General features: G+C 53.9%; 1 protein-coding gene across 3 annotated transcripts in view; it reads left to right on the top strand.

Annotated features, from left to right (window-relative positions):
• The window catches only part of LOC141747535 (ankyrin repeat and fibronectin type-III domain-containing protein 1-like), a 267,665-nt gene that overhangs the window by 190,319 nt on the left and 57,344 nt on the right, over positions 1-20,002 (top strand). For all 3 annotated transcript variants that reach the window (XM_074597926.1, XM_074597923.1, XM_074597925.1), the window contains one exon: positions 975-1,015. In XM_074597926.1, coding sequence (XP_074454027.1) covers positions 975-1,015 — 41 coding nt within the window. The remainder of the gene's footprint in view (positions 1-974; positions 1,016-20,002) is intronic.

Genomic DNA, 20,002 nt, shown 5'->3' with positions numbered 1-20,002 from the left:
ATGAGCGTCCTGCTGTGTCCCGTGCAGCCTGTCCCCCTCCATGTCCCTTGGTGGCAGGGGCCCTTCTGAGCTCGGCAAGCACGTGGGGCCTCAGTGTGGGGCAGGGGCCAGCCTTTGCCACCGGTGCCTTGGGGACAAGGCATGATGGGGGAGAGCGTTGGGCGTAACTCGGTGTATAAGGCCCCGTCAGACAGTGGGGCACGGCTCAGCGGTGCACGCATGCTCTCTGTGCTTGTCACGCAGGGGCCCTGCCTTGCGCCTGAAGCGGGGTCTGTGGGATGCCTGCCCTCCCCCCGGCTCCCTGCGGGGGATGCTCAGCCTGGCTGGGGTCTCCCAGTGGACCCTGGCCACTGCTCCGGCAGCCCGGGCTGGGACGCTGCCAGACTGTTACTAGAGCGTGCTGTCGGTGGAGTTGGTGGCACCTGGGAACGTGAGTGTGCATCGGGCTGTCTCCGCTTCAAGCTTGCACGTGCTCGGGGTCTGATATCATTTTTCTTGGCAGAAAAATTTCATGGTCCTGCCCCCAGGGAGCGGCCGTGGGCCTCGGGCTCTGTCCCCTGCCCTGACGCAGGGTCTCTGCAGGCGGTGGTGGCTCAGTCCCCTCTGCCAGCCCTGCGCTTTGTTCTCTTTCTGGCTGGGCAGGCTCAGAGGACACGAGTCCCCTCCTGACACAAGGTGCCATGCTTCTGCGAGTGATGGGAGAGATAGACGTGCCCAAACACGTTGGGTTCAACCTAACGCGTCCCCACACCTCTGCATGGACTCTTTATTTTCACATCCCTGCCTGCTGTGGGCTCTGCCTACGGTGCATTGGGTGGCTGGAGGACCCAGTGCCAGCCCTGCCCAGCCAGCCCACGCAGCCCCCCTGGGCAGCAGAATCATAGGCATGCCTTTTCCTGCTCACCAACATCTTCATCGATGGTACTTGCTTGGCAAAGGGTTAAAGAAATACATCTATCTTTTGTGTCTTCCAGAGCCTGGGGTCAGCGGACAAGAAGGACTTGTACCAGCCAAAGTAAGTGCCAGTAGCCATGGTGAGTAATTGCATGGAAATTCCCGGTTGGTCCCATATTCCTGAGCAGCTCTGTGGCTTGCTAAGATTAGACATTTCAACGTACAAGAATAGCTGCTGCAATTACACAAGTGAGGATAACAGTGGAAGGGCTGTCAATCATTTTGGCTGCAGGGCATATGCAAATCATTAAATCAGGTCAGAAGGAATCACGACAGCTTGGCTGAGCCCGAGGGACAGAGCTGGGACCTGACGGCCGGGGAGCGGGGAATGCGATGGTGACCTTTCCCACCTCTGGCCCCCTCAGCTCCAGGTTTGCACAGCTGAGCTGTTTTGGAGAATTGAAGGGTTTTGGTCTGTGTCGCAACGGGCTGATCTTGAAGCACATCTTCCGCAGCCCGTGCTTTGACGCTGATGCCTGTCGTCTTCCGCCTGTTGTGTTTTCTAAAGCACGGTGAGCCGCAGGGGTGAGAGGAAGAGAAGAGGCTCTCTGGAGCCACCATATTCTTGAACGCGAACAAAGGATCTGCAAACCACCCCAGCAGCATAAGCAGTGGGTGAGAGCGTGCCCTTGGCCATGGCTCTGAGCTGGCTGCGACAGTCTGTAAGCGAGTGAGCGAGAGCAGAGCACTTAGAGCTGTCAGCCTCGGGGACCCCTATCAAAAGGCAGGCAGAGCTCGCGCTCTCGCAGGCAGCTGTGCGGTTGCACCCAGCATTTGCAGAGCCTCTTGCACCCTTTGAGGCAAGAAGGTTGTCTCTCCGCTGGACGGATGTGTCTGTTACCGTCATGATTTGGATAAGGGCAAACTCTATTCAAAGCCGTGCTGAGAGGTTGGGCTCTGGCCCTGGCCACCAAGCAGCTGTGCATTGTGCTGCCTAGCACGTTGCACGTGGGGCCTTGTGTTGCTCCTGCTCTGTTTGGGGAAGTGAACATCTTTATGTTAGCACCTTTTTTCTTCCGAAGAAAACATTTTTGGTTTTGAAGTTGTGGAACAGCGCTCTGACGCGCAGGATTGTCAGAGGAGCGTGGTTTTGGAATCAGAAGGAATAGGGTTGAGGAAATTTCTCCTCCAGAACTCACCGTCCTTCTGACTTGCTCTTTCTTTGCTGCTTTCGAAACGGTTCCTGCAGAGCTGCTTCCCAGCGCTGCCGGAGCAGGCAGCGAGCACCAAGCATCCTCGGTCCCAGTTACTCTGATTTAGCATCAGAGGAGGCACGTCCGAGATGTGCCGGGGACAGCAGGCTGTGGCATGGGGCGCCTGACGGAGCTGCCGGCTCACTGGCTGCGTTGGCTACGTGCCCGTTCTTCGGTTATCGGCTGCTTCCTCTTCCTTTATGCCACCAAAAGTTTTCAAAACTCAGCGCTAGTCTCCTAGGTCCCTACCGAAAAATCTGATTTCAGGGAGCTCCTCTGTCCGCTCTCCAAAAGGCACTGCTGATCACTGGCTTCCCAAGCCCGCTGGCAGCTAAAGACTTCTGAAAATACAGCCAAAGCCATTTCCCAGGCTGTTTAATCCCGCATGACTTTCTGGGAGATCAGAGCGATATCCCAAGAGGATATGGAGTCATTGTGGACACAACAACAAAAAAGAACATGCATTTGGCAAAGGACTTACATCCGTGCTTTTGTGACCTCTACCAACAGTCATCCAAGATTTTGGTGCTTCTTACTGTGGCGCTGCTGGGTGCTAATGTAGAGTGTGTCTTTTGACAAGTGGCTTAAAAAAGAGCGAAGCATCTCTGGTGTCCCTGTCCCAGCTGAAGCAATTTGGAGGAAATATGTAAAGAGCTCTTACTCTTACTCTTTGGTTTTCCTGCAGGGTGGGTTTGGCCATAGGTAGCAATAGTTATTGGTATGCTTTTATAGCTCATCTCATGCGAGAAACGAGGGCTGTTTCTCTACCTTAGGTGGGAGAACATGGGCTTCCCATGTCACTGAAGTTGCAGAGCTGTTGGGTCAGAGTTGGGGGTGCTGGTGCAGAGGGTCTCGTAGATACAGGGTGTCTTATCGGTGCCCTCTGGTTCCCCTGGGCCACGAGGCTACACGACCTCCATGTTTTGGCCAAGCAGCTTGTGATAGCAGCTGTGGCTCAAAATAATATTGTGACTTCGGTTAATGCCTATTCTACTTATGTTCCTCAGCAGCTGTTTTGGGGTTGCGACCAGTAGAGTTCATGGCCGTGATGTTGCCTGGTATCACTGTCTCCATCTGATTTGGCTTTTTGATCCACCAGCTGCTGCCGGCACCATTGCTCTTGCTGCTGCAGCCCATCTGCAAGGCTGGGCCAGGTACCCTCAGCCTCTGGCAGGACTGGAGCTCATCTTCCTCAGCAGAGAAACGTGCCCAGCAGCTGCCAGAGGTCTGTTGGGACCTGCCACTGGAGGGCTCAGGAGAGCTCAGCACTTCTGCGGCACCTCCACAGACGTGTTCCCCGAGCCCTGGGCAAGGCGATGGCGAGCAGACAGAGCATGGGAAACAGCTGGTTCCTGGAGCTGAGCCGAGCCGTGGTGGGTCATGAACAGATCTGTAGGTGAGGCTGGTGATCCGAGAGAAGTCTGGCAGCGGTTGGCTGGCCCTCCAGCCAGAGCAAACTTAACTGCGCCTCTGCTTTTCCTTTATTGCGCTTCAGAGGCACAGCTCACCGTGCCAGCCGAGCCTTGCTCTGCAGGAGCGGGGTCAGAGCATCCCTGCTCTCGGGTCAGTGGGTTTGGCCTCTCACAGCCGATGTAGGTTATAGAGAAAGACAAAGGACACGGGCACTAGAAATATGAGCAGCGGCTTTTACCGCCACTTGTCCTAGGAGTGAATCTTGCTCCATTTCTGCCACGTTCAGAAGCTTTCCCTGATCAGCTGTCCTCCTCTTCCCTGGACAGCAGGTAGTCCGTCACCCGGGTTTCCTTGTGTCACCCCGAGTGACTCCTTCCTTTGTTGCCTCTTCCCTTCAGAAATGGAGATGCTGTCCTCATGTTCCCTCACCCCATAGTTACCGTTGGTCTACCTCAGCCAGCAGTGGGGTGTTTCCTAAGAGCCTGGAATAGTCCAGTGCTCATGAAGGGTATGAAGAGGTGTCTGCCTTCACCCACCAGCCTTGGGTGGCCTTTACACTAGTCTCTTCCCCTCTGCCCCATCCATCCAAGAAGGTTTAAGGTACAGGTCTGCTGCTGGGTTCTCCCAAATTCTACAGGGCCAGCACACAGGAAAGCGTAGTGAAGGTGGACCTCTGCTGCAGGAAGTCAGAGGTGCTCGGGGTAGAACCACCAGAGCTGAAATGATGTTGCTGCCCACTCTGGGGGAGGCGCTTTTACTTCCAAGGGTTTCAAGGAGGATGGTTACGGATGTACCTGCAGGAGCTGGCCCATGTCAGCAGTTGTGACTCCTGGCTTTTTGTGTGTCTGGGAGGTAGCATTCCCTCTTTCCACGTTAAATAGAAGGAGGCTGCTTGGGTCAAGAAGGTTGAAGCATTAATCTTAAAAAAAAATACATTACCTGAGTGCTGTATAGGCTAGAGATGACTTTAGGAAGAACAGGCATGCAAAGAGCTCCTGTAGCTGAAATTCCTGAGAGGAGCCTGGCGTATGGGAAATGGCCACGAGTCCAGCAGCAAACCAACATCTGCATGGGTTTCCTCACCTACCCCGGCTGCTCCAGCCTTGTGCTGTGTCCCATTTCAACAGGTACAGATGCCTTCCTTGCGCTGAGTTTCCAAAGCAGGTTGTTCGGATGTTAGAACGGTATAGCCCAACTTAATAATTCTCATGCGATGCAGCTTGGGCACGGCCCTGCCCCGTTGCAGCCCTGCCTGCAGCCCCGCTCCGGCTGGGGTCAGGCCAGCACTCCTAGGGACTGGGGAAGAAACACCCCGTGGGCTGAGTCCAGCCCCTGAGCTGCTTGTTCCTTTGCCACCCCGATGTGGGAAGCTGCTCATACAGTTGCAATATTGTTGGTATATCTGGACTTCCAGAGGTCATTCCAAATTTCTGACAGAAGGCCCTTGACTGCTTTGTTGAGGCAGTTTCCTGAACAAGGACCTGCTGGCTGAAGACCCAGGGACACCACGCTGAGAGACAGGAATAGGATCTCCTGGGACTGGTGTTTTTGCTTAATAACTCTCTCTGGCAGGGCTGGTTGGAAGCGTCATGACAGGATCCAAGAAAGGCTGGTGTGTTTGCTAATTCCCGGTGGCATATATTTGCTCTTCAGTGTCAGGCACTGACTGGAACTCAGTTTCTTCGAGCCCAGAAAGAAATTTTGGTAGTAATAACAATCATAAAACCCCCTGGCAAATGTAGACTGAAATACCTGGGTTTAATTAGAGTGTCACTGATTTGCTGCCGGAGCCGCTTGCGCTCCCTCATGCATGCTGTCTCCTCTGCCGAGAGCAATGCTCATCTGTCAAGAGAGTTGTCACTCGGGAGCAGTTAATATTTGCCAGGCACTTTGAGGTGTCAGGAGAGACACGGCTGTAGCGACACAAAACGCTCTCCATTGATCCGCTCATTCAGCCCCTTGGGACAATGTGGCCGTACCGAAGAGACCTGATATCTCAGGGCCCATCTCTTGCTCCAGAAGTATCCCACGGCCCTTTTGTAGGGGCGCCTCGTGGCTCTGTCTCCGTTTCAGATGAAAGACGGCCGCCCACATTCTGTGCCTCAGCCCCAGCCCTGTAAACACAGGAGGAGCTTTGAAACCACCTTACATAAAGCAGCGGCTCATGTTTGTTTTGCCTTGCAGTCTTCATTACGCCAAGATGTCTCTGCAGCTAATTTGTTGTCACCCTGCTCTTAAGGCAGAACATTTCATCTCTTAGACTAAAACCTTTCCATGCAAGCACTTAGATGAAAGTGAGTGTTTCATTGCTGAGTCATTATCTTGTAAAACCGTGGCGGTTTTAAGAATCTAGAAATCAGTATTTACATCTTGGAAGCATTTAGGGCCATCATAATGCACTAGATGTGTTCCTAAGCTGGGTGTTCCTTTCATTGCCTCCTTAACTCCAACATTATTGTTATGGTAATGATAATAATAACAACAGGCTTATATGCTACATTTGACTTCTTTCGCAGTGGGTGAGAGTCATCTGCTGGGATGCTCTTCAAGTAGCGCAGGATCACCTGCAAAGTGCCAAGCAGTGGGAGGAGGACACGCAGGGAAAGGGGGGAATAAGAGACGGTGCAGATGATGGGAGGGCAGGGGTGGGGCAGGAGAAGCAATGCCGCGGCCACCTTTCTGTACTGAAGCCATGGGATACCCAACGCTGTGAGAAACTGCCCCAAAACTACCTTTTCAGGGTTGGAGAAGGTTTCTCCCAGCTTCGGTTGTAGGAAAGGATGAAGTGCCATCACCAGCATCTCTGGTGGCAATGGGATGGCAGAGCAGGGGTGGAAGGGAGGTGTTGGGGTCTGTGGGGTGGGTGCCTCTCGGAGGTGTGCAGGTTGGCAGCTGAAGGGGCACGGAGCCCTCCAGAAGGGACCATGAGCATGGGCTCCTAGCTTCCAACCCCAAATCCCAGGGTTTCCTGAAGACTTGGGGAGTTAAGTCCTCCACACACAATGAAGTTAAGTAAAGATTATGATGCCTGGGCCACTGAAACTTTAGAGCAAGCTTAAACAATATTTCCCCTGGGTTTTGACCAGTGGATTCAGACCCTGAGTTCCAGGCAGGTGGACGGGCTTTAAGCCTTTCTGAGTGCTGGGAAAGCAAGGGAAGCCTGAAAAGGTACTTTGGAGAAATGTGGTGGTTCAGCAAACACTGGTCTGGGGATGGAGAGCAGAGCTGTGCCAGAGAAGACGGGGAGTGGAGAGTTGGCAGAAATGCGTATGAGCGGTGGGAGGCAGCTCATGGCTCGTGGAGAGTTGCCTTGGACGTTTTGCAGTGGGTGCGGGTGACCGGCTGGTGCTCCAGCCTTTGAACAGTCCTGCAGCTTTCCTTGTGGCCTTCAGAAGGCGTCCCCTGCCCTGTGGTATGCTGATCTTTTAAGCTAAGGTGGCCCAGTCTCTCCCAGTAATGCCCTGAGCCCAGAAAACCTTCTGGAGGCCTGGCTGCTCTGGGGAGGGGGTTCTGCCCTGGGGGGGCTGCTCCTTGCCCCCATGCTGTCTGGGGGGCGATGGCAGTGCCTCCAGCACGGGCAGCTCCCTGAGGGGTGCTAGCGTGTCCTCACCTCAGGGCCTCGCAGTGGGGCAGGAGGGTAGTCAGCAGCCTCTCGGGAATGGTTTTGTTTCCCCCCCCCAAGTAAAATTTTCCGGCTCCCCTTAGCTCTGTGGCTGCGAAGGGAACAGGACACAGCCGTGATGGGAGCAGTGCTGGCAGAGATCGCTTGGAAGCTCCAAGATCAAGAAGGCAATAGCCCTGCTGAGTCGCCCTGTGGCGTCTGGGCTATCTGCCCAGGCTAATGTCGCTATTTGCTTTAGAAGCCGGGAGAGCTGGTGCCGATCTGTGGCCAGCAGAGCCCTGTGCTGAGGGCTGGCTGTCCTGCTGCAGCCCCCCACTCCAGCAGCCTGGGAGAGCAGCTCCAGGTTACATCCCCGATAGCTCCTGCCAAAGACCACCATTTGTGTAAAGTATGAATGAATACAACTCTCTTTCATTTTCTTTTGTATTGCTTGTTGTGTGGGAGTGCTCACCCCGGGCCCCTCTCACTGATGGGGCTGGAGGGCCACGGTGGGGTGCTCTACACCCAGATTTATGAGGACAGAGATGACCTTCTCCCCCCACGCCTGGACGGCACCAGGACCCTTGATACCCAGAGTTAAATATCTTGGCCCAAGGGAGGTCGGGACAAGGAGCCACTTGGTTTGAGCGGTCCCTTGAGCCCAGGGGACAGGAGGAGGAGTTGTTGGGGCTAGTTGAACCCATGCTGCCCTGCTCTGGGCGCCCGGGCCAGGGGACCACTGGAAAGCCCCCTTGCAGCATGCTTGCTCTCCGGCTGAGAACGGCCCTCCCAGACCTGGTGGTAGAAGAAAGTTTTGATTTTTGTTGTTTCTGTGCAGCTTTTAATGTGTTAAGTGAGGTTGCAATGTAGGCTCTTCCTGTGCCGGTTGTCATAGAAACTTGAAGGGCTTTTTTCTCGTATCCCCCCCAGCCCCTTTCTTTAAACCAAAGCAGGTTTGGGGTTTTTTTCCCCCCTGTAATTTCAGTTCCAGTCCAATTAAAAACCTGCCTGGCCCCGATTCCCTGTCTCCAGCACTGCCACCCGAGGGCTCGGTGTCTTTATGCTGTGCTCCCTTTTGTCCTGACCGAAGGCTTCATGTTCCCGTGAACCGGGCACTTGCCCAGTAGCGCTGGGTGGGCTTCTGACCCCTCGGAGCCCCACCAGGGTTGGGGCTGGTCCTCAGCCCATGTCCCTCTGCAGTGCCTCTGGCTGGGAGAAGATCCCCTTGCTCACCATGGCGTACCTCTCCCTGCTGCTTCTTCTGAACCCAGGGAGCTGAGGGGGCACAGCTGCTTGGTGCCTGGTCGCTGGAAGCCCCTGATCCTTTGGTGGAGACATTGAAATGGCATCTGCCTGCCTCGCTGGTCTGAACCTGGGGCCACCTTCCCCTCCCTCGGGACGGGAGGACAACACTGCCAGCTCAGAGCCAAGACAGACACAGAAGCCACCTATGCACCAGCTGCAGCCCTTCCGCATTCGCTATGCTCTGCATTAATCATGAAAAGGGAATTGAGCGTAGGAAGATGGGCATTTTTTAACAAAATAACCAAGGCTGCGTTCTCCCCTAAGCAAGAGAGCAAAATGTTTGCTGCAGTGAGTCAACACAGAGGTGCTTTTGGCATGGGAGGTAACGCTCCCACCCACAGCAGCCGTCGCTCCCACAGTGGGGTAGCAGGAGGGAGAAGTGGGTTGAGGTGTTTCCCAAGCGGCATGGCCAGCACTCTCCACTGGTGTTTCTCCAAGAGCTGTGAGAGGTCCTTTCCCACATGCTCTGCCCCTGGCACGACACCAGACGGGGACTCCTCACAGCTAGCAGGACTTCTAGCTCTGAACCTCCTCTTTGAGGAGCTAGCACCCATCTTTGCTGCTCCGTGCCTCACCAGCTCCTCATTGCCGGCGCTATCTCCGGAGTTACCTGTCTTCGCTGTGGTGTGTGACAGGGGTTAGCCTGGCAGCTCCAGCTGTCTGCTGGGATTCACTTGTGTGGGATTTAGGTATGAAAGGGGCTGTTCGATCGCACCATTTGGTCCCCTGAGTGCTGTAGGGATGTAAATGCTGCCCATGCGCTCCATGGTGAGCTGAAGAGGTTGTGGTTGCCCTGTGAGAGGTACCTAATCCTCTGAGCAGCTCCAAGAGGTATCTAATACTGACCTGAAACTCATTTGAGCTTGGGCTTCAGCTCCCCGTCCCCGGCTCTCTGCGTGCCTCGCTGGTTTGGGGGGGCGGGGGCGGCAGAATTTTTGTGGGTAAACTCAATATAGCTCAAATCTTTTGCAGCAGGATATTTTCGCCAGTCCTTGGATCAATTCTGTGACTCATCCCTCCAGCCTCTCTGCTTTTTCAGTGTCCCCTTTTAAAGGCTGGGCATCTTAATTGCAGGAGTTTCTGTGTCGGTCTCAGCAGTGCAATACATGTAACTCTCCTCTCCCCCAATAACTGCATCAGCTCTTTTCATCACAGCATCACATTAGAGCCTTGTGCTGGGTTGGTCACCCGTGGTGACCCTTGAGCCTTTCTGGAGGCTCGCTCTTGTCTGGGATACAGTCCCTCTTCATAAATACGGCCTGAAATCCCGCTCGGTAGGTGTGTCATTCTGCACTGGGCTGCATTAACATATACAGTGTTTGAATGGGCTCAGCATTACCAAGCAACCCACATTTCACTCTCTCCTCATCAATATTTACCGTTACATCAATCTTCCTGTCATCTGCTAATTTTTTTGAGCGAGGATTTTGTATTTTCTTCTTGATCATCGATGAAAATATTGACTGGCATGCTCCCCGTGGAGCCTCACTAACGATTCCCCATTGACAACTTCTGTTTGAGACCTGTCAGACAGCTCTTAATCTATTTAACATGCTTTATTGATACTGTATAGTACTATCTTCTAAAATCAGAACGTCAAGCAGCACTTAGCGCTCTGCCTGCACAGAGTAACGTACACTGTGCCTTTTTCAGCTCAGCCTGTATTCGCTAAAAAGTGACACTGGGCTCGTTTGACAAGATCTCTTCTCCACAAAGACACGCCGACTGACTTTAATTATAACTTACATCCTTTAATTATTTCCTAATTTAATTCCAGGTGAGCCCTGGCTTCTGGGTCTTCTATCAGGCTGACCATTTAGTAGTTAACTAGGTCATCGTCACTGCTGGGTGTGAATATGGCTGTGAAGGAGCCATTTGCCATCTGGACGAGGCAGCCCAAAGTTTGCTCAAAACAAGCGGCAGAGCCCAGAAAACTCTCCCCAGCCTTTGGTACAAGTTACCTGTGCTGGCTGGTTAGTGCTGTTTGCCCGCCTTAGATGTAGGTGAGGATACTAACGGTTTAGGGAAGCTTCGTCTTTCCTGGGAAGTACTTTACTCTCCTTTTTTCCCCAAACACAGAATAAGTGTCTCTTGACTGTGTTTGCTTTTTCAGCGTCGTTAGGAGCGGTGCTACAGCCTCTGCTTAAACATGGTTCCATTGCTGCTTCCAAATGGATCTATTGCTAGAATTTGTTTGGCCCCCACTAGTAGATTTTGCATGTCCAGCCATGCATTTTCCCCTTCTCTGGTTTCCTTTATCACTTTCCTACACACTGTAATTTTTCATTTGTATTGACCACCCTTTGTTGTATATCCCATTTCCACTCTGAGCCTTCATTTAGCAAAGGGGATTTTTAAGCGAGTTGCTCATTTTCCTGACTATAAAATGAGGACTTTACAGATGTTCAGTGAACTTTCTGTTAAAGAACTCTTCTTTTTTTGCTCTACTTTTTCAAATGCAGCACTGAGCGTGTGCAGTGCTGCCTGCGCCCATCTTCCTGTGGGTCCGTGGGGATTGCTGCCAGCCTCTCCGGGAACCCAGCAACCACTTGACCTTTTGTCGCCTGCTGTGCATTAACTTCTGAGTTGGAAAGTTATCAACTATAGTGTTTAGAAACGCATGTGGTATTTTACCGCTGGCTCTGTGAGTCTTCTAGTGTGCGACTCAGAAACCCAAATCCTTGATGATTCATTATTTTTATGTTCTGTCCATTGAGAACATATATTTAAAATTCATAGAATCACAGAATGGTTAGGGTTGAAAGGGACCTTAAAGCCCACCCAGTGCCACCCCCTGCCCTGGGCAGGGACACCTCCCACCACACCAGGTTGCTCCAAGCCCCGTCCAACCTGCCCTTGAACACCTCCAGGGATGGGGCAGCCACAGCTTCTCTGGGCAACCTGGGACAGGGGCTCACCACCCTCACAGCAAACAATTTCTTCCTGATAGCCAATCTAAATCTCCCCTCTTCCAGTTTAAAACCATTCCCCCTCGTCCCTTTTCTCCCCTCCCTGATCCAGAGTCCCTCCCCAGCTTTCCTGGAGCCCCTTTAGGGACTGGAAGAGGCTCCAAGGTCTCCCCGGAGCCTTCTCTTCTCCAGGCTGAACCCCCCCAACTGTCTCAGCCTGTCCTCACAGCAGAGGGGCTCCAGCCCTCCCAGCATCTCCGGGGCCTCCTCTGGCCCCACTCCGACAGGTCCAAGGTTGACCTCCTGCAGTCCTGTGCTGGCTCAGGTATGATTGTGCCATCCCTCTTCCCAGTCCTTGGTGAGAAGGTGAATGTGTATTTCTTCAAGCGCTGACTGCTAAAAGGTCTGTAATTCTAAAGAAAAAAAATAGAATGGCATGTATTGTAAGTGCACAGTGCCCTCCTCTTCCTTCCCTGCCACCCCTCCTATGCAGAGACTTCTGATCATGTAAATCATCGTAGCAGGTTTCAGGAGCATCGAGCGTGTTAAATGTCTGCTCATGAGTGAAAATTTCCCATTCCTCACGGTCCTTTCTCAACCTCGCTGCCTCGCATCATCTCAAGAGCTTGCTGCTTTGCCCATCAGCACAGCACGCGTAAGATCTTTCATGCTCTTTTCCTGGAACAACCACAGATTTATCTGGCTTTTTATTCACATACCCAGTCCTGGTATTTTCTCTCCATGCTTTCACCTGCGGTGCCAGACAGACAGCTGGGCCATGGAACCATCAGCAGCTACATCAGCCTGCACCCTCTTCAGAAGCTTGTTCTCGCCTAAGACCACCCTCAGTATCTGAGCACTTGTCTGTGTGGCACCGCCGGTGTTGCCTTGTGCTTGCCTGCCAGAGATGCTGTTTGGAAGAAGAGTGTTTTGTTGTTCCTGAGCCCCGCTGGCCGGCAGCATCTCCTGGGAAAGACCGGCTGTTTGCAGCCTCGTTCCAAATGGATCCATGCTCTTCCCAACTTGTCCTGTTGTCCCCAGCACGCGCTCCAGCAGGGACGGAGCCCACAGCATGGTGTGGTGGCTCTGCAGCCCTTCTCCAAGCCGCCTGAGCTCCCGAGGAGAAAAAATCGCCAGTGGTGGTGGAAATGTCAGTATGAGCCTTGAGAGCAGTCAGGCAGGTATCTGAGAGCTGTGGCGTTGGTGTTTCTCCTCTGGCTCTTTGCTCGGGGAGGGATAATCAGGCTGAACACGCTGATTTACTTGGGCTGTACTGAGCAGACTGCGGGGAGACATGGAGATGGCGCTAATTTGCTCGGGGAACGGTGTGTCTAAGGACTTGAAAAGAGGAAAATGCGTTGTCTTTACTGCATCCTGACATAGGGGTGTGCGCAGAGGTGAGATCTGAGGCTTTGAGCTTCCCCGCAGGTTTCTGGCATTAACAAAGATAGGATTCGGAGCAGCGTGATGACTCCCAGGAGAGGTACAGCAGGAAGGGACAAGGGTGCGGGTGCTTGGTTGGCTCTTCAGGCTTGGGACATCATGTAAAAGGGCACCACCTCCAGCGTCACCACCTTATTTATGGGGAAATGAATTTCTCCTCTCTCTGTGGACTACACAGGGAGCGTGGGCAGCTAGCTCAGATCTCTGCCATCAGTCGGAAGGCTTTCAACCTGTCCAGAAGATGCAGCTGAAGGTAGGATGAGCTATAGTAATTACTGAAGAAACACTGGATAATGGTATTTGTATCTAATTAAAGACTTGACTGACTCAAGCTGTGGCAGTGTGGGCAGGTTGATGATGGGGAGACTTTGGGGCATTTTACTGCGTGGTTGTGGGAGATCTGCTAAACCCCCAGCCACAAGAAAGCACCGTCTTGCCCCACAGTAAATGGAAATGCCTGCAGCACTTTGAGGAAAAGGGCTGGAGAAGGAGGCAAAAGGAACTCTAGCACCTGCAAAATCCCATTTTTACATGTAAAAATAGGAAAGCCAAGCCTTCCAAAAGGCTTGAATGCCTCCCGAAAACCTCTGGAGCTGACAGTGCTCAAGCAGGGGATGTTGGAGGTTTTCCTCTGCAGTATGAGGTAGGAAGGAGAAAGCACCCAGGGAGGGAAAGCTCAGCTGCGTTCACTCTCCCCCTCGGATGTCAGAGGCGCTTTGTTTTCCAGAAGTGCTTATTATTCAGGCAGCTCTCTCATTAGACAGCTGAAACACAGCTCCAGCTTGGGGCTTGTCATGGCCCAGGCCCTACTGCGGAACTGGGCAGTGTCTCGGCTTTCCACCCCGCGGGGTGTCCCGCCGGAGCTGGCGGGATGGTACTTGGCACCTGCCTTCAGGCACCAGTGCCAGTGGTAGTTGTGTCATCTTCTCCCCACTGCGTTCCTCTTTTCTCCCTTTTTTAATCAAAGGTTTTGTCCCACGATCCTAGGCCACCATCTAGCAGATGTGTGTGCTCAGCATTGCTTGTCCTCTGAGGGTCCTTCAGCTCCTGGCAGCAATCTCCCCAGAGAGGGTGCAGCACAAGACCTGCTCTCTCCAGATGTTGCCCTTGTTCCCAGATGTTCCCAGTAAGCCCCCCTGCCTGCGTCAGGACCAGGTTGCCAAGCCCGGTTGTGCCGGATCCCTCTACGGCAATGCGGCCGCTTGGCCATTTCCAAACCAACGGGCCGTCTCTGAGGATGAGGAGAATTCTGCTTCTGGGCTTTTATCAAACTTCTGTGTCCCCCTGCCTCTCCCCAGCTGGTCAGTGTCACTGGAAGCTCTGGTTTGGACCAGAAACCAGTCTCAGACTTCTAACCAGTTTCTAAATATCTCAGACCAGTTTCTAACCGTCTTGGTTTTACTGCTGCAAATTACTGGCTTCACAAGTGATGAAGCCGGTCTCGGAGAGCAGGGGAGGAGGAAGCGTGGCTGCTGCTGAAGACATTGGTCCTGCTTCATTGAGAGCATCCTGGGAAGTCCCACCTTTGGGATTTTGTTGGTTGGCCGGAGCCACCAGGTGCTGTCACCAGGAGGGACCACATGCATCCTGGCGCGCTTCGCTGCAGTCAGCAGCGAGTCCAGCGTGATGGATCCCACCTCCTGCCACCAGTGCAGAGCCTGGTCCTGAGGCATCTCCCAGCTCCAACCCCTGCTCGCCTGAGCAGCAGGGACGCTGGAGGGGGTGTCAGCCGCAGCGAATGTGAAACGCCAAATATTTGTACACAAAGTCCACGCTGAAATCCCCATCCAGGTCCAGACATCAGAGGTGTCATTTTTGATTTCCCAAACACAGAGAGAGCCCTTTCAGCCCTGGCCTGCTCAGACACTGCAGCTTTAATGTCCAAGCACCCAGCGTGTTTCCACTCCCCTCAAATGCATCAATCAGGTCTCGGTGAGGCTCTGAAAGAGCCAGTTTGTTAAACAAACACACTTAGTGTAAAAAGTTTATTCCAGTTAATTAGGACTTCATTGCAATGGAAACAAATTACCCAGCTGTCATCTGCCAAGGCAAACAGCAACAGGGGAGAGGGGGTCCTGGCCAGGCGAGAGACAAAAAGCCATCTCAGGCAACCTTATTTATGGCCTTTTTATGTATTTCTGTATTTATTTGGACATTCCTGAGCTGGAGAGCTGGGTTATGGCCGAGCTGCATGCCCCAGCGCTTGCACAGCGTAGGCTGTCAGCGGTGGCAGGTTATCCTCCCGCGGGGCTGCCAGGCATGAGCCGTGGGGACCCCAGGGGGCTGGTGTCTGTGTCCCTGGGCTCATCCCTTCGGGCTTGTCCAGGGCTCTTGTTTCAGAGACGGAGGTGAGGTGCTGAATGTGCAAGCGATGGGCAGGTCCGGGCGAGCTGCTGGTCCCCGCTCGCTGGTGGAGGTGGGGGATGCGGGGGTCCCCAGACAGAGCTGCAGGGTGAGAGGCACCAGGGAGGGCTGGGGGCTGGCAGGAGCTTTACCCGAGCCAGGGATCCCCACGCTGCCGTGGTTTCCAGCCCTTGCAGCGGGGTGCCCTGTGTCTGCATCACCCCCGGGTGAGAGTCTCCGTCTCCGCTCTAGCCTTATTCTCCCCTCCCAGCCCAGGCAATTAACTTTTAGGCAGGAGAGGCGTAAGCGCTGCTTGATGAGGCTCCCACTCATTTCCAGCTCTTTTTATTCAAACAAACACCCCGTTGACACCCTTTTTTCTTCCTAGAGATTTTATTGAAAAAGCAGGAGAAAGGAGGAGCTGGGGGTGGGGAGAGGGAAGCCAGGAGGCAGGCAGGGAGCAGAGTTTGGTGGGAGCCAGAGGCCGTGCGATTCCCGCGGGAGCCAGGCAGGATAGTGCTGGCTCCCGCCGCCAGCGCACGGAAGTGACAGATAAACCCGCGGGATTAGCAGCGTGTATCGTGTCAGGAGAGCAGCATCCCCTTCCTGCAGCATTAGTCACCCGAGCCCGACGCCGGGGCGGGGGAGGCAAGCACAAGTCATCAAATTACCTCCTCCCGCCTGCTCCATCCCCCTGCTCCCAGGTGGCCTGTCCTTGCTTCGTGTCCCTCCAGCTCTGCCCTTTGGAGCCAGAGAGTGGGTTGTGCCAGGGCTGCCATGGCCAGCGTGGGGACAGGCAGATGACGTCAGCCTCGGGGATGGATGGGTGCAAGCAGCACATCTCCACTTGGCCAAGGAGAGGGTCCCTGCTGTCATAGCCGCAGCATGGTGGGTTGGGGTGGCACAAACATGGGGGGCTCTCCCAGTCACCCTTGGGGATGCATTCTTCCCTGCAGGCCTTGGGGTTGTGGAGGACAAGAGCAGGCTTCTGCCCTTGCATTGGGACCTTCCGGTGGGCTTGGATTTCTCTTAAGTGCCTGGTGGATAAACCCAGAGCTCTTCCACCCATTTCATCTTCCACAATTGCATCCAGGCCAGATTTTTCTGGTCCTGTGAAGTCCTGAAATTCACGTTTGAATTTCACATTGCGAGCAAGTTGCCATCCGGAGCCTTTTATACGCTTTCCAAGAATGTTTCTGTTGCCTTATAGCTGTGAGATCACCGTGGCCCGCACTCTGAGGTTGCTGTCTGTGATGGCACATGTTCAGGGGGGTGGAAAGCCTGGATCGGGGCACGCATCCTTGGAGGGGCCTGAAAGGGGGCGAACAGCAGAGCCGAGCACTGATAGCTACGGAGATGAGTCCTGAGACTGGACTGATCTCATCTGAGGGATGTGGGAAAGATGGTGACCAGCACTGGAAAGGACACATTTGGCTTCTTTTCTGAAGCTGGGAAGGGAGCGGAGGAGGGATTGGGGAGTTTGGCACAAGCATCTTGGTTTCTCAGCGTCGGCTGGCCCATCTTGAGAGGTAATTTGAAAACACAAAGATAAAAAGCAGCAAGGAACCTTGGCGCTGCGTTTCCCTGCCTGAGAGCTGGGCTGTGTTGCAGGGAGCCCACCATCGCTCCAGAGGCAGCGATGCCCCCTTGGTCCCACAGCGATGGGCACGGGGGTCCCCGTGCCACCACTCTCCATGGCAGCCTCGGCGGGCAGAGACGGAGCAGGGGGTGCTGGGCATCTCCATCCTCCGGCTGGCAACCCTCTATTATTAGGGATTTTAGCTTTCTGTTTCTAGATTGACTTGTTGTCAGTGTTTATTGTTAGCTCCTCGGGTGCCCTGCAGATTCCTCGAGGGATTCTTTCTTTCCCTCTCCCTCATACAGGTTTGTTTGTAATGGAGCCGCATAGATTTGAGCCACGAGCGGGAGCTTTCAACGCTGGCAGGTTTTCTGTGGGTTTGTCTAAGGCTGATGGGTCCGTGGGGTCCGGGCACCCCAGGGCAGCCACCCCTGCAGCGACTGGGGTGCTGGGAGGGAGGAGCATCGCTCCCACCTACCGCCACTGGAGCAGATGCCTTGCCGTCATCGCTTAAAATCACTGCCAAAGCGTGCCGGGTGGCTGTTGCCCCCCTTGCTCTTCTCAGCATTGAGAATTCTCTGAGATTTCTCTCTTTTCCCTACCCAGAGGGGAAAAAAAAAAAATCAGATCAGCATCACTGGGCTGGCTGCGTGGAAACAAAACCCAGGGTCCCCCTGCAGCTCTGCAGCCAGGTTGGATGGAAATTTTTAAGTGGTTTTTTTTTTTTTTTTTTTTTTAAAAGCCCTGCATAAAGTAATTCAAAACAAGTTGCAAGTGTATTTTGGACTCCGGCGGAGCTGTCGTCGTCGCCTCGTTTCGCCCGCTGGCTGTCCCAGACAAGGGCTCACTTTGAGCCTACCCTTCTGCCGAGCAGGGCGGCGGGGGGGGAGAATGTTTTCATTCCTAATTTAGAGCATCCGTCCCCCCGGGGTCCAGCCCCCCGTCTCCCGCTGAGCCCGGCACAGCGCTGGGAGCCTGGGGGCTCCCCGCAGCCGGTTTACCTGTCACCACCAGCTCCAGCGCTGTGCTAACGCATTCGTTAGAAAAAGTGACTCTCTTTGGACTTAGCCTCCTTCTTCTCGCCCTGGGTTGGCACTTGGTGGGGGATGTGTGAAGGTACAGTTTGTGCTCTGTTTTTTCCAGGATTACTGTTATTTTGTAGAGGAGGGTAAGTTTGCTTATTTTTAAACACCTAAAATATAGGTTGATACTCAGTATAGGTTTGCTGTTTTTCCTGGGGAGAGACAGCACCGGGAGGTCCCATTCAGGTATGGCTTTGGTGGTGGTAGCTCCATCACCATGGCCCCAATCCCAGAAAGTGCCTTTTTCTGAAGGATTGATCTCCACGGGCCACTCTTACCCTGGGAGCTGAGTACATGCTGAAGTGTTTCGTTGGACCTGGCCCTGCAAAAGCAGAGTCCCTTCAGCAGCCAAGGGAACCAAAGCCAGCCATTCAAGCAAACCTGAAAGCCACTGGCAAGGCCACGAGAGTTAGATCCTGTGGCAGCAGCATGGCCTGAGCATCACGGCGTGGCAGCTCCTCTTCCTCTCCATGGATTGACCAGCTGCAAGCAGGAGTAAGGAGAGCAGGCATGGCGGCCACAAGTCCCCAAGGAGTGGGTGGTGGGACGTGCTGAAAGAGAAGACAGGGACCAGTGCCTGCAATGGTGCTCTTGGTGGCTCGTGTTTCGCAAAGCCATCGCTCACCCATCACCTGGTGGTGCTTTCTGTCATGGTTGGGTTGTGGCTGGCTGAAATCATGCCCAGGATTAGGAGAGGGGCTCGGGGTGCCTCCGCGGAGAGCCCAATGGCAGACTCCACTTTAATCGAGCGACCTGCTGCTGGAGGTGAGAGGTTTTGAACGTGGTCCCAGGTGCTGTGAGGTGCTGGGGCCATGGTGGACTTTCCCCTCTCTTCTCTCGGCTGTTTTGCTGTGGCGTGTGACTGCAGCTTTTCTGGGGTTGAAGTTGTCAATGAGGCTTTTCTGATCTTTATTTTTATAATGTTCGTTAGCACAGTTCCTATCAAAGAACAGCACGTTCCCTCCCTGTCCTCGTTTTCTCCCCGGTTAATAACCCTTTGCTGCTTTGGCTCATTTGGAAAAAGAGACAGTAGCTTTGGGAACGACTCCTGGTATAATAGACAGACGTCAGCATTTTCAATCTGATCTGAAAAGCGGCGTTAATTCAAAGCGAGGGCTGAGTGGAATGACTGCAGAAGCCCCGCGTTACATGTCTGGGGAGCATCAAGCCAACCTGTATCAAAACGTGGCAGTGTGCGTGTGTTCCTCCGAGCTGCTGAGAGATGCTCTGAACCCAGATGGTTGCTTTTCCTTTCAGAAATGGGCTGTAACAGCAGCCTCCTGCTCCTCCCTTCCCTCCCCGAGGCTCAGCTTTGGCGATACCCATTGCTGGGGCTCACAGTGCATTGAAAACCCTTATTCCAGGGTTGAGCGGTGCAGGAGGAAAGCTAAGATGCAAGAGATCATAGAGCAAAGACTGGGCTGTTGTGTGCGCCGTGGCCATTGGAGGCATGTGCCGGGAAGCCGTGTTTTGGCTGGGGTTGGGTGGGAGGTGGTTATGGTTTCTGAGCATCTGCTCTGCTCCTGAAGCCCCCACCATATTCCTCAGGCGCTTTTCATCGGTGCTGAGGAACCGACTGAGGACACCAGACAACGAGCACAAGAGCATGCTCCAGATTTTCTGCTTTGCGGGGTGTGGAGCAAGTGCTGGCATCGCATCCCAGATGCCGAACCCGTGGGCGTGAGCCTGAGGACCCGTGGGTATTTCCTGCAGGTAGGGAGCCTGGTTTTGGGAAGAGTCAGGAGACCACCTGCCTGGTGGGACCCTTCCCTGTGGTGAAGGGCTAGGTACCAAGCGGGGCTGAGTCACCTCGGAGCAGGGAAAAGGCTGTGTCCATCGTGTGGTTCCAGTAAATCTGGCATTTAGTTCCAGAGGAGATAGAGATTGCTGTGCGTCAAAGAAAAGGAAGCAAGATACACCAGTGTGATGCCCTAAATCTTGGAGACAAGGTCTCCCATCTTGCCTGTTGTGGCCTTGACCATTTCAGGGCACCTTTTCCACTGTCTGTGAAAAGCACAACTGGCTCAGAGACAACTCCAACTACTGTTCTCCTCCAGAGCAGCTGGGCCCAGCTCTGCAAAAAAGAGACATTTTACTGCAGAGCTTCTAGAAACCCAACGCTGGGCTGCAGCGCCCTGTGGACCTGCTGGCTGGTCGCATCAAAAGGCAGTTTGCTCTGA

Source organism: Larus michahellis, chromosome 8 (assembly GCF_964199755.1).
Source record: "Larus michahellis chromosome 8, bLarMic1.1, whole genome shotgun sequence".
Lineage (NCBI taxonomy): Eukaryota > Metazoa > Chordata > Aves > Charadriiformes > Laridae > Larus > Larus michahellis.
Note: the sequence above shows the minus strand (reverse complement) of the source record. Positions and strands in the feature narration are given on the sequence as shown.